This window comes from Zootoca vivipara, chromosome 1 (assembly GCF_965207765.1).
Source record: "Zootoca vivipara chromosome 1, rZooViv2.hap1.1, whole genome shotgun sequence".
Lineage (NCBI taxonomy): Eukaryota > Metazoa > Chordata > Lepidosauria > Squamata > Lacertidae > Zootoca > Zootoca vivipara.
This window is the reverse complement of record NC_142582.1, coordinates 125,772,501-125,786,470: the sequence shown is the minus strand read 5'-3', so window position 1 is coordinate 125,786,470 and position 13,970 is coordinate 125,772,501. Positions and strand designations below refer to the sequence as shown.

At 41.4% G+C, this 13,970-nt stretch overlaps 1 protein-coding gene across 7 annotated transcripts in view; it reads right to left on the bottom strand.

Moving 5' to 3' along the window:
* Nucleotides 1–13,970, bottom strand: part of PPP2R5E (protein phosphatase 2 regulatory subunit B'epsilon) — an 89,910-nt gene that overhangs the window by 10,972 nt on the left and 64,968 nt on the right. For all 7 annotated transcript variants that reach the window (XM_088673993.1, XM_060271402.2, XM_060271392.2 and 4 more), the window contains exons 4-10: nucleotides 10,701–10,802; nucleotides 7,972–8,064; nucleotides 6,179–6,309; nucleotides 5,862–5,921; nucleotides 2,880–2,988; nucleotides 960–1,013; nucleotides 803–853 (exon numbers count right to left, since the gene is read on the bottom strand). In XM_088673993.1, the coding sequence (XP_088530119.1) occupies nucleotides 803–853; nucleotides 960–1,013; nucleotides 2,880–2,988; nucleotides 5,862–5,921; nucleotides 6,179–6,309; nucleotides 7,972–8,064; nucleotides 10,701–10,802 (600 nt within the window). The remainder of the gene's footprint in view (nucleotides 1–802; nucleotides 854–959; nucleotides 1,014–2,879; nucleotides 2,989–5,861; nucleotides 5,922–6,178; nucleotides 6,310–7,971; nucleotides 8,065–10,700; nucleotides 10,803–13,970) is intronic.

Below are 13,970 nucleotides of genomic sequence, written 5' to 3'. Positions count from 1 at the left end.
CACTCTGGAGGCGTTCTGATTCTCTGGGTGTCTGCCCACAAGTCATACGTGCCATTTCCTTTGTTTCAGATTTCAGTGTTTTGGTTTTGAGTATGAGAGTCTGAGTCTGAGTTTCTGCCGGAGAGGAGTGTATAGGAGAGAGCGCTAGAGATAAGAGCTGCAAACATGCAGCTAGCTTCTGTTGGTTTTGCTGTTTCTTTTATGCTTCTGTAATAAAGTTAAGTTAGTTTAGAAGCAACAGAATTGAGTCTGCCATCGTTCTAGCTGCGCTGTAACTCTGCTGGGTCCGAACAAGAAGAAGCTTTGCAGAGCGAGTTGGGGAGCGTGCTGGGCAGCCATTGAAGGTTGGCTGCGTGGGTCTAAGGCTTTACGGCCCACTAATGAACTTTACAACACTACATTTATCACAACAAACTCCCATGATCCCTAGCTAACAGGACCAGTGGTCGGGGAAGATGGGAATTGTAGTCCAAAACATCTGGAGGGCCGAAGTTTGGGGATGCCTGCTCTAAGCACTCTAATGATCCCAAGCATGGAATTTGCCTTTCCCCCCAGCTGCTGCAAACCCTAGGCTACCATCTTCATCTAGCTATTTTCCAAAGTCTTTTTCCTCATCAGCCACCAGCAGTTCAGACCCTATGAGCATAGATATGAGATTAAGATATTTTTTTTCCAAAATGTGCATCCCTTTACATTTGCTTACATTAAATGCCATTTGCCATATAATAAGAGATGGCCCAATGATTCCTTTTTCTACAGATTCTGTTTTCAACAGGAAGAGGATTGATGCCCCGTTACTTACTTCTTTTTGACTGCAAGTTTTCGGCCAGAATTTCATTAAACCTCTAATGACCTGTATGGAGGAAGAGACAATGAACAATCCATTTAGATACAGAAATACACAGGTTTCTGAAGCCAACTCTTAAGATAAAAAAAAGACATGTATATATCATACTTACAGGCTCTGTGAGTGAAGGGTCTTTCTCCAGAAACTGCACTATGCAATACGCCAACTGCAAAATATATAAGAAAACATTGCATTAAAATATTTTCTTGAAAAGGCAAAAAGAATAAAAATAGCATTAAGGTGGCTAATCCATATATACATCCTGAATCCTTCATGGCACTGGGTTTTCCCTGACTTGCTGCATCCTCCTGCAACTACAAAGAGCAACTATTAATGATGCCCACTGGAAAATATTAGGAAGTAATACAGGGGGCTGTAGCAGGAAGAGATAAATCAGTGGTCCTACCCCAATAATAATAATAATAATAATAACAACAATGCAACAACCCTCAAATAACACAGGGGCAGCTTTGTATCCAAGTCTTATTCTGCTAGCAGTTTCCATTTCAAATGAAGATTGAAAGATGTGGAGTTCCATCAAACTGCAACGTTGACCAACGCACCAAGCTCCTCAGTGTACTAAAGCAACTAGATAAATGTGAGTCTGAAACCATCTGAATTTCGGCACTGAATGCCTCATTGTGCTGTGGATGTTTTTCTTCTACGTTTCTGGCAGCACTAGGGCACATGAGATGAGTTAGCACAGCTGAAGACCAGCATACAGAAAGATTCAAGGTAGCAAGGCTCCCTCTGCAGGGATATCAGAGGCAAAGGTTTGGAGAGCAGGAACTGGGGGAACATGCTGCTGCTCAATGAGAAGATTTGTAGGCAAACTTAGGAAAGCAAGAATACTAAAGAGTATAGGTGCTGGTTCAGAATTTGTGCCAGGAATTCAAAGCAGTGGTGTGCAGGCTACACAGTGGTGTGTAGGCTAACTCTGACACACAGTTGCTTCACCATCACCTTGCAGCAGAGGAAGGCAACCTTTTCATTCCAGCCAACCCCCTCAAAAACTGGCTTTTGGAAGGAGCAAACACTTTCAGAAACACACAGCAACACTCCCCACTTATTATTCCCTGCAGTCTCCTCTCCTATCAAGAACAGTGGAAGATGCTACCCTTAGGTGCTTTGTGTCAGCTGACTACAGATTCACTGGAGTGGCAAAAGTAAGAAGGGAGGTGGGAAGGGGAGGAGGTGTGGGGAGGAGGTGTCTGACTCGGGCTGTAGTGCGCCTCCCCAAGTTAGCTGGTGGGCATATCTAGCTGCCACACCCCAATTACAGAGTGCAATAAAGCACCTAAACCCAAAAAAGTTTTTTTAAAAATAGGGAAGCTATACAGGCAGCCCCCGGTGTGCATGGGTCTTGCATTCCAGGGCATCGCACGCTTGTGTGAAATTGTGTGCAATTAAAACACCCTGCCCCATCCATCCCTTTTAGGACATTTCCTGGTCCCTTCCGGGTTTGCCGCTGTGTGCATGTGCACAATCATGCACATTTCGATCACGCCTAAAAGAGGGGTTGTTTGTATTCATCACCACTGAAGACAGACACTTGTTCTAGTTCTGCCCCCATCCCAGTGCTGCACAAAGTGCAAGCTTTCAATTTTAGTTTTCAAACCTTGTGTGCTCCCCCTCCTAAGGCAACACTAAACAATTAAGATACCATTAGCAGTAGCTCTGTTTCAGCAAAACAGCCAATAGTTCTGTACCTCCTTAGCTTACCTAGCACTGCATTGTGGGCTCAGGGCAGAACTAGAGAAAACATCCCACTCACCTAGCCAAATAAGCTTGTAAGGCATCAAGAACAGACTGACAGAAGTGGGTGGGTTGCTGGAGATTCTTGCCCAATTGCACGCAGTCTCTGGTGAACACAAGGGGCATGCAAAAATATGTCTACTGGACTCTACATGTTTCAGTTTTCTGAAGGGGTTTGATTAAACCTATTTCCAACTCAGCACATACAGAAGTGCCGCACCGGTTCTAACAAAAGCAAGAAACAACAACAACAACAACATTTGTATGGAAGTTTTACCTGTGCATGGAAGAGCGATAAACTTCTAACGGTATGTAGAGGAATCAGTACTTTCACCAAAAACTGTTTATGCTCGGCTTTAAGAGGTAAAGCAAAGCCATTGATAATACTAGGAGGGAGAAAAGAAGCCTTATTAGTATCAAGGTATTCCTTAACACAGAATGAACTGAGATGTATCTAATCACAGCTAGAACAAGTGTTTGAAACTGGCACACATGGTCTAGATTTGCTTGAGAACAAAAGCAATCTTGCAAATTTTATTTATAAGCAGAAAAGCATTCCTTTACCAATAAGTGCAAACAGTGCATGTTATAAAATTGTCCATACAGATTTCCTTTCATTATCTGACCCCTGAGAATTTTGTTATCATGAGCAAGTTCGGGTCTCTTGTCCTCTCTCACTGTGGATAGAAGTGACTGAATAAACTACATTCACTTCAGGGTGGAATCTGCCAGATCCTGCAAGGAAAAAGGCCAAGGATTTCTCTTTCAGGATCAAAGCGAGCAGATAAGGAAATATATGAGCCGAAACTACATGAGCTCAAGGTCATGACCTCAATGCAAATAAAATTCTGGGGATCAAATGAACAAGCCCAAGGTGTGGGCCAGCAGAAAATCTAAAATGGAGCACAGAAAAGCTTAACAGCCTGACCCTGCCTCTAAACTAAAGTTAAGCATATGCAAAGCAACTTAGGATAAAGGTAAAGGTAAAGGGCCCCTGACAGTTAAGTCCAGTCGCGGACGACTCTGGGGTTGCGATGCTTATCTCGCTTTACTGGCCGAGGGAACCGGCATTTGTCCGCAAACAGTTTTTCCGGGTCATGTGGCCAGCATGACTAAGCCGCTTCTAGTGAAACCAGAGCAGCACAAGGAAACGCTGTTTACCTTCCCGCCAGAACGGTACCTATTTATCTACTTGCACGTCACACCCCGTCGCAGGGATTCGAACTGCCAACCTTCCGACTGGCAAGCCCTAGGCTCAGTGGTTTAGATTACAGCGCCACCCATGTCCCTAAAGGATACAGGGCCCCATAGCATTTGAACACCACTTTAAATGTCAGTAAGAGCTACCTTGACGAAACTGGATGCCCAATAAAGCATACGATTGCCTGACAATCCCCACCAGCAACCCAATCCTTCAGATCCAATTTAGAACCGATATTATAAGGCAGGGGTTCCCAACAAAATTTTCTCGAGGACCCCTCATCGAGCCGCTATTGTGACAAGGACCCCCATTAATTCCTAATCCTAAAATTAAAAAGTGAGAGCCAAATTAAGAGTCTTTTTATATTTTATATTTATACGTTTTTTTACAGTTCTTCCTCTTCATCTGTAGGCCTTTGTCGTTTTAACGAACCACTTTTTAACCAACGGTCCATTTTTAACTACGCGAACTGTAGCTTCCGCGAAAAACAACGCTTTGTTTACAAACACTACTGTTTTGCAAAGAGGCATCGCGCGCCAGGGAGGAGGGAGGGGAATGGAGAAGACAGGGTACCTACGCAGTAGTGCACAAATGAAGCCGACGCGCGCAAAGCATCTTGGGGAGGTGAGTGTTAGTAGAATGCGTGCGCTGCCTCTTTGCAAAACAGTAGTGTTTGTAAAGCGCCACCTAACGGCATACAGCAGAACTACTGCCTCTATCTAATTCTAGTTTTGCGCTAGACTCTGCTCATGCAGGAAGCGGCCAAAACAAAAAATCTGTTATCATACAAAATATATTTAATATATTTTTTATTCTAATAGCATCTTGCGGACCCCTCTGGCATAGCTCGCGGACCCCTGGGGGTCCCCGGACCACCTGTTGGGAACCACTGTTATAAGGAACTAACTCAGATATAGCAGTATCCCAGCCCTGGCAAGTGACTCTGTCCAACTTCAGGAAGACACATTATTTAGCTTCCTTGTGCTCTCAGAAACGCAGCAGTCAAGAGTCGTGAGATCTTTCCTGAATTTCAAAGAGGGCTTTCTACAGCTTCACTCCCCTCTGCACAACTGCAGTTCCATTTGAACTATTATTGTGTGCAGCACAAGTGAGTGGAGGAAAAAAAGAACAGGGCAGGGCTGAGAGTTGGTTCAACACCACTGCATCTTATGAGCCTCCATGGCAAGGCAGCAACTCACATTGGGCCATTAGGGCATGTCATTTTAGGAGGGGATTTGTTTTTGCTAATTTCTTCAGAGAGGGGTCTTAAAAATATGTTTTTGAGTGTGAGGAATTCAAATCTGCTATTATTTTTTGTGATTGGACAACAGTTAGCTTGGTAAGTCTGTTGATGGAGAAGCACATAAACTGCTTTCGGAAAACAAAACAAAAAATAATTTTACCTAATGAAAATGTCAGATAATGCTAAATACAGTGGTACCTCTACTTACGAATTTAATGCGTTCCGAACACACCTTTGTAAGTCGAAAAAAAATGTAAGTCGAATCCCATAGGAATGCATTGGGAGAAAAAAATCGTAAGTAGAAGCAACCCTATCTAAAAATTCGTAAGTAGAAAAAAGCCTATCTAAACCGCATCCAAGATGGCGGATGGAGCTCCATTCGTAAGTAGAGGTACCACTGTAGTAGCACTGTAGTGATTATAGTTAATAATAATAATAATAATAATAATAATAATAATAATAATTTGCCACAAGTATTTGGCAATGATTTTTTAATGAATTCTATGCAATTTTACACACATTTAACTTACCAGGCAAACCTAAATTATATTAATTTAATTAAAATACCTTTTGAATCCTTAAGTCATATTATAACTTTTTAACACCCCTCATTTTGGGAAATTGAAAGTTGGGTCATGTGTTTGCTATCACAAGCACGCTTATCTGGAAGCCATTTCAACTGCTACTGAGGTTTCTTCCACATTTTGGGCTGTCAGCAAATTTAAGATAACCTTTTTTGCACATCAAGTTTCACACATCATGTAGAAGGAGTGTCGTGGGTGAGGTCAGCCATTAAAAAATGAGACTTTATTTACCTTCCTAATATTTCCAGCAGTTCAGCTACACCATTGAAGTGCTCAGTTTCATAAACAAACCTGTCCAAACAAATTACATACATTAAATAATTAAGCAAATTGCACAGACACAAATTACACAGATGATGTATTTATTTACTTGGAAATTTCTAGCCTGCCCTTCTAGTGTGCATGGACCAACCAGGGTGGTTTACAGTTTAAAAACACAACACAATACAAAATATATTGCGGGCATACAAACCTACAAGAAGAAAAATAGAAAATTACACAAATAGCTTTCTTTTTTAAACAAAAAACAAAAAAAACCTCACACTTACCGTAGAAAAATATTGTTAATCTGTTTCCTGATAAATGCTCTAAGACCAAGGAACTTGCCATAAATTCTGTGTAAGACTGTTTTTAGGTAGTCCCGCTCACGAGGATCTTCGCTGTCAAACAGTTCCAGAAGCTATTGGGGGGGGGGGGATCAAAACAAAAACAATAGCTCAGAAATGGAGACTGTCTCTAACACCTGCATTTCTGAATTGGCTTTATCTGACCCATACTTCTTTATTCCACAGCCAAATTGTCCATCATGAATTCTGACAATGGATCCCTACCAATAACCTTCACGGGAGGCTCTTTGATCCAGTGGAAGCTTTCATGAACGGGGTGGGGGGATGTTTTCGCAAATGCCCCCCCTTCCTCCATACAGCTCCCAGCACTGTTCCACAGCAGTGTTAAAAATTCGTACATATAAGCTAGGGGCTACTTAAACCAAGGTTGCAGTTGCCAAACCAGAATGTCTAGTTGCCATTTTGGGGCAAGACGGTTCTAAAATCTTATTTTTTCAAATGATGGGCTGATGTGATTGATCCTCTGGCTAGTTCAGATTACACCCTTGAGCTAGGTTAAGAGCTTTGAGAACTTAAAGAAGAAAAGTCACTTGATCCAGGGACTGTCCACATATATACTGGCCTATTTCTGCCTCCTTTTCTTAATGGTAACACATTCATAACGTAATACTATTCTTCACAACTGTGAGCACAGCAGTGGAGTGGGGTAAGTGAAGACAAGCTACAGCAATTAACCATATTGTTGTTCACTGCTCCTGCTCAGGTGGCAAAGGGGGGGGGACACATTTTGCTTCCTGAAATTATTTCCAACTGTGCAGAGAAAATATAACTGATAGAATTCTACAGGAAGGGGCATTAGTGTGTGAAAACAGTCCAGATCCAAGGATCCTCAGGTATGCACCTCCAGATGGTGGAGGTATCAGGTGTCATCCTGGAGCTCAGGCATCTGCGCTTGGTCGCAAGTGGCCGATAGCCAGGGGCAAAATGCGCCTGGCGCCTGGCTATTTTGAAACACTGTGCCAAAGGGTATCCGAACGCTCTGAAGCAGATCTGGTGTGGACGCAAGGGGCTGCAGAGAGAAGGAAGAATGTATGGCAATCACCTCTCTCCTCTTCACAGAAGCCTTTGCTGGATCAAAGAGTCTGTCCATAAACAGAAGGACCAAATTGCATATAAGCCTTACTTCCCAAGCACTGATGGACCAGTATATTGATTAATGCTTGGCAAGATCTAACAGGGAGGGGCAGGTTCAAGCCTTTTGCACCACGGAATTCCATTTATAAGGTGGAGGCAGAGTGAGAATTGTTTCAGGAGATGGTTGTGTGGCATTCTCTCTCATGTGGAGTTAGCTACTTCTTAGTGCCAAACATTTAATGTCATCTTCTAACAAATTTAATTTAAAAAAAATCCTTCCAATAGCACCTTAGAGACAAACTAAGTTTGTCATTGGTATGAGCTTTCGTTCTGAAGAAGTGTGCATGCACACAAAAGCTCATACCAATGATAAACTTAGTTGGTCTCTAAGGTGCTACTGGAAGGAATTTTTTAATATTGTTTCGACTATGGCAGACCAACAAGGCTACCTACCTGTAACTACCAAATTTAAGTTACAGCATTTCATAATTGCTTTCACATATCCCAGTGACAGCTTCTGAATGCAGCTTGTTTTTTTAAGTCCCTGAGACTTTCTGAAACTCCAGTCATTAACCTTTTCTTTTTTTTAAGTTAACATTACAAATACTCTCATGAGCTTCAAAGAAAGCAGACCTCCTTACCTGTAGTACAAATTTCTGATCTATGTATTTTTTGGCAATGCTGGGCTGGAATTCTTGGCTTTCCAAAAATCGTATGAAAAATTCATATACAAGCTGCAATAAATCATAACACAATTTAGTAATGTGTTAATGCGTGCTGCATTTCTACAGAATGAAACAGTAAATTATTCTGCTTCTGTATTTAAAGAGAAGCAAGAGAGGGACAATGGTAGGTAAAGACATTGTCTATGTGCCTAACCCTGGTTCAAGTGAGTGTTTTCCAATCTGCTGCCCTCCCTCCCACTGCACAGAGGAGTTCGTTGTTCTGCATGTGTGAGAAGACTGTTGCTGAATCAAACATCTTTTTTTTTAAAAAAAAAGTTATCTTCACGACCACCTTGATAAAACTGTTTCCCCATCTTCCCCTACCTCCCGTCCCACCCTTCCTTGGTTTATTTATATGGTCTCCCCCCCCCTCCCATAGGCCCTTTTCAGAGACACAGACCCACACATATAAATACTACCACTGCCACTCATACCCACTCAGGAGAGGGTGGGATATAAATCCAATTTAACTTAATAAATAATGTGTTATTTTCCTGTGTTCATATAGCCTAGAGTGGCATAAGCCTAGTGCCCATTAATTCTTTTCATTTAGCTGCCATCAGAAGAACTGCAGCTCATTCTAAGAGCAGGCATCACAAACTCTTTTTCACTGGCTTGCCAAAGCTCCCAGGGGTATAATCAGCATTCCTCTGCCCTCCAGACTCTTGAAATCATATAAAATAAAGCAATTATGATGTTGGTGAAACATTTAATAGTAATTAGAAAGCTTTTGGGAGCGTTCAACTACAACACAGATGCCTGTTGCAGAATAATGTGTTTTAATCTGGATTTTCCAAACTTGGGGGGGGGGTTTGGGGGGGGAGGACTGCCTCCTGCATGGAAGGCATTTGTGTGCCCGCACTCTCTCCCTCTCCACCCCACAGGGCCAGACTGCAGGTTACATGTAAACACGCCCAACAGCCCTTTCCACTTTATGGAACTGATAGGGAGGGAATCAGTGGATGGAAAGGGCACTTAAGTCTTTCTCTGCCCTGTTTCCTCATTTCAAGTCACCGTGCCAGGCAACTCCCCCCCCCCCGTGAGGTTTAAAATGAAGAACTGGGGTGGGTGTGCTACTAGGCTACCGTTGCCCATGCTGGCACGTAAGCAGGAACACATGGAGCTTCCTTTCACTAAGTCTCATCACAGGTTTATCCCAGCAGGCACTGGCCCTCCTAGGTTTCAGAAAGGGGGGCATTCCCAATCCTACCTGGATTGAACCTAGGGCACTTTGCACACAAAGCCTACATCTTTTTAGGGGGAAGCAAGTGACCAGGGCCATTAGTTCCATGAATGGAAGAATGGAAAGGAAGCGATAACACTTTAAAATCTGTGTGAAACTGGTTTTAGAAGTTGCAGACCATCATAAGGTGTGGCTCAATGTATTCTGCCTAGCTAAATATAAGCTGCTAGAGGACTGAAAGCTGGAGCCTACAGCTGCTTCTCCTCAATGCGCCTTTGTATTTCCTAGGAAACTATTTAAAATGGTGTTTCCTAGTCCCTTTTATAAAAATCAATATCCATACTGAACAGAATGCCAAGCTAAATATGGAATTTAAAATCACTAAATCTGTATTTATCTATATACATTCATCTATAATATGGCACACTGTTACTATTCTGCGTAGAAAATCTGAACACAATTTTCAAAGGGAACCAGAAAGTGAAAGAGACCTGAGGTTTATCAAAACTAACAGCACAGAACCTGTCATGTGGGTATACAGTGCACAAAATAAATTGCAACATCTATTATGATAGTGTCAAACTAAAGATTTCTGCTGTCCTCAAATGGCCCGGGCATGCCGGCCAAGCTATATACGGAAAAGTGCACATCAGGTGACAGCTGAGAAATAGAAGTTTAAAGTCATTTGAGACTAAAGCAATGTAGATTAGATACTGCTGAGACTTCCTGGTTTCTAACCTTATTTTGAGTGAACACTTCAGGTAAATGCAATAGCATGCCTGTTTACAAAGCAGCAAAAATGAGGCGGTGTGCAAAGGGAGATGCTTGTACACACTGTTAGTTTAAAAATAAAAACTTCGGATTAGGGTGGCAACTCCAAAACTTTGAAGTTAAGCACTGACTACTAAATCCTTAAACGTTGCACTGGACCTGCAGCAGAAAGGAGAAGCAAGTTTTAGTCCCCTGAACCAGCCAGAGGCTCATGGGCTACTTGAGGCTTCTAGGCAGAGCAAAGGGAAGTTATCAGGTCCTGCCACTGGTCAGGGAACCAGTTTGCTTCCTTCTCCCCCAGAAAGAACACTGCTGCAGCCTATAACAATCTGCTATCCTGTGGCGAGAGCACTGGTGAGTTCCTGTCCTGCTTGAAGGCCCCTTATAAGCATCTAGATAGCCACTGTAAAAACAGAATATTGGACTGAATTGCCCTTAGGTCTGGGTCCATATGTGGCTGCAGAGCTAAAAAAGACATAACCCAGGAGGGCATATCACATTAATCCTAACTGGACACTGTCACAAACCATCCCCTGCCCCGGTCCATCTAATCACAATAAATTGTATTTTGTTTGGGGGTTGTTGTTTTTTTAAAAAATGTGTTCTGTCCCATTTCAGGGTCCTTCCAGCACGCAAGTTGGTGTGCTTGTTTTTAATTCTAAAATAAAAAAAATTAAAAGAATAAAATCACCTGTAAATGTGGCCATGACGCCTCAAGGGTGGGTTCATCTTCTTCTGGATCAAACTCATTGCTATCGCTAGGAGGAAGTGTTCGGAATATATTGCAAGAAACCTAGGAAATTGAACAAACACAATTAAAGGCTGCTCTCTCGTCAAGATTACAGGGCAAGGCAATCAGAAGAATTAGAGTGCATTCACAAATTGCTAAAAATTTGCCCAATGAATCCATAAATTGATATAATGCATTTCACTAGCAGATTATTCTTAGATAAGAAAAATGTATATGGCACTTTATGGTTTCCAAATTGCACTAATCATTTCTTACCTCTGTTTTATCCTTGTAGTGAAAGCAGGGAGCACCTACTACCAGCTCTAGAGAGAAGAAAAAACTATGTGACTCCTCTAAGCTGACTAGCATCTCCCTCTGAGAATACTCTGGATACAAAGCATAACTTATATTCCAAGAAATGAAAATGTGCACTGCTATAGCTAAAACCTCACGAGGCCCACATCAAATGACAATGCAGTCTCAAACTGCTCCCTTTCTTTACACTGCTCAGATCAAGCCTAACAGAGCAATCTATCAGGAAGGAGAAGGAGCATTTTATTCTCACAACCACCTTGTTAGATGATAGCCAAAAAACACCACCTTGTCCAGGGTCATTAAGGCTCACAATTAAGAAGGGAAATGAACTCAGTCATCCATAGCCCAAGTCTGAAACTTTATACAACGCTGTCTAATTGTCATCTCCTCCTAATTTCAATATTCCAGTTAACTTAGATGAAACAGAATCATTTCAATAATTCGAGCTTTCTCTCACACATTAGACGAGACTTTTAAATTACTGAGAAAGAGTAAGCAGGAAATAAAGAGGTTTTGTACTTAGTGTTTTCTTTTCTCACCACAAGAGGGTGCATTTTGATATAATCCTAGAAAAAGGATGCTGGCTTTTACTAAAATCTTTGTTATGCACCAATATGTACTTCCATCACACAGTGTTTCATAGTGAGAGATCTATTAGCAACAGATACCAAACAACTGATTTAAACTTTCCTTTGGTGCAGGTTTCCTAAGAGATTGTTTCAATTTTGATCTAAAATTAACACCTATTAGCAGTAATCATTCAGAGAATCTATTTATGCTATTCATCTAATTTGAGCAATAGATTAAAGCAGTGGTCCTCAACCTTGGGCTCCAGATGTTTGGAGACTACAATTCCCATCATCCCTGACCACTGGTCCTGCTAGCTAGGGATCATGGGAGTTGTAGGCCAAAATTTAGCCAAAGTGGCAAAGATCCCTCACGTTTAAATCTTGCTTCTTCCACGAACTCATTGAGTGCCTTTTATATACCATCTCTCAAACGCAACCCTCTCACCCAGTTCCTCCCCAACACATGCTACAATAGGTAGACACTGACTTACCTTACAATGATGTTGTAAGGGCAGAGGTAGGTCACATCCACGCCACACATTTAATGCACTCTTATACCACTTTAACCACCATGGGCTTCCCTTTTAAAAAAATCCTGACAACTGCAGTTTATTAAGGGTGGTGAGACTTGTTACGAGACCCCCTCACAGAGCTACAATTCCCAGCACCCTAAATCAACCACGGTTCCCATGATTTTTTAGGGGAAGCTATGACTGTTAAAGTGATATGAGTGCTTTAGATGTATGGTGCGAATGTGACAATAACATACATAAAGCACTTCCTCCTTTCTTAACAGTTATACAGTTATGCCAAGTTATGCCAAGTGTTAGTTCCTCCAAAGATACTTTGGATTTCACACATTTTGCTGTAAAATAGTAGAGAAGAACACTATACATATTGTGGCAGATACATAAATAAATTCAAGAAAATCAATTATTCCATCTGGCCACGCAAATAGAAAATTGATCACTTGTGCTGGGACTAAAGAACAATATACCTGAATGTGACTGGAGAGCCAAAGTAGCCATGCATGGATTTTTTATTTTTATTATTTATTATTATGAATTTGTTTTTATTGAAAGATTTTCATGGATAACAAAGGTATATATGACATCTCTGTTTTCAATTCAGAGTCCTTCCTACAGGTCAAAACGCAAACAGAAGTCACAGAGTGGGGGCTGATCATTACGAAGGCACCCAGCTGGCAGAAAGGCGGAGTGAAACTCTTTCATCCCTTGCTTTGGTCCTGGTGAAAATTGGTTTTTGAAGCTGCTATTTGCATTGGGGGGGGATCTCCTTTACTAGAACAAACAGTTATGTGTAGTGCACCATATTTTTCTCTCCATAAGACACACTTTTTAAAAAGTAAGGAGAAATGTCCGTGCGTCTTATGGAACAAATGAGTCCTATGGAGCAATTCCTCTTCCCCCCCCCCCCCCCGCCATTTTCTGTTGCATGAGATTTTTCAACTGTTCTTATATGTTCTTTCAATGCTGATTTCATATCTGAAGTCGGTTTTGTTCTGTAAGCTCTAGGGGTTTTTTGCAATTTTTTGCTCTAGTTTTTCACTTTTCACCATAATCTTCATTTTTCGCAATGCAAGAATTCAATATTTTATTAAACACATAGCCAAAGCAGTACAATATGATTATAAATGTAAGTGACTTATATAGCATTGAACATGACATGTATAGCATTGAAAATGGCATGTATATCTATGTACAGTTGAAGGTATGCAAAAAAATGTATTCCCTTGGGATACAGTACATATATACAAGCTGCTGTTATTCAGGTAAGAATTTGCGCTTGTATTTGAGGAGGGTGTGATTCAGAATATTTTTTTCCTTGTTTTCCTGCTCTAAAAAGCTAGGTGCGTCTTGTGGTCAGGTGCGTCTTATGGAGCGAAAAAGTACAGAGCAGCAGCAGCATTGGGATGTTCGGTTACACCTTATCACAACAATGACTTTTCAATAGTGTATCATCACTGTATGCACAAAAGATACAACCCTGTGTGTCCTTTCTTAAGATTGAACCCAATCTCTTCTGAGGAAATACTTGTAGGCTGGCAATGAAATAGTTGTATGGAAAAGTAGCTATCTTAAACCTATCTTTACTTATCGGATTTATACTTCATTCCATCTTACCATTGAAATAACAGCCGTAATGAAAATTCATTATCTCTTCCATTTCTCTCTTGTAAGCAATAATTTCCCCTTTTTCCTGGTGTGACAAGTTGTTTAGTAGGCATTAAGAGTTAAAAGTATACACACGTTCTTAACAGACACATGTCCTGACTCCATTCCTCTCAGTGTGCGTCTACACACATGGTGAACAGTGTGAGAAACTC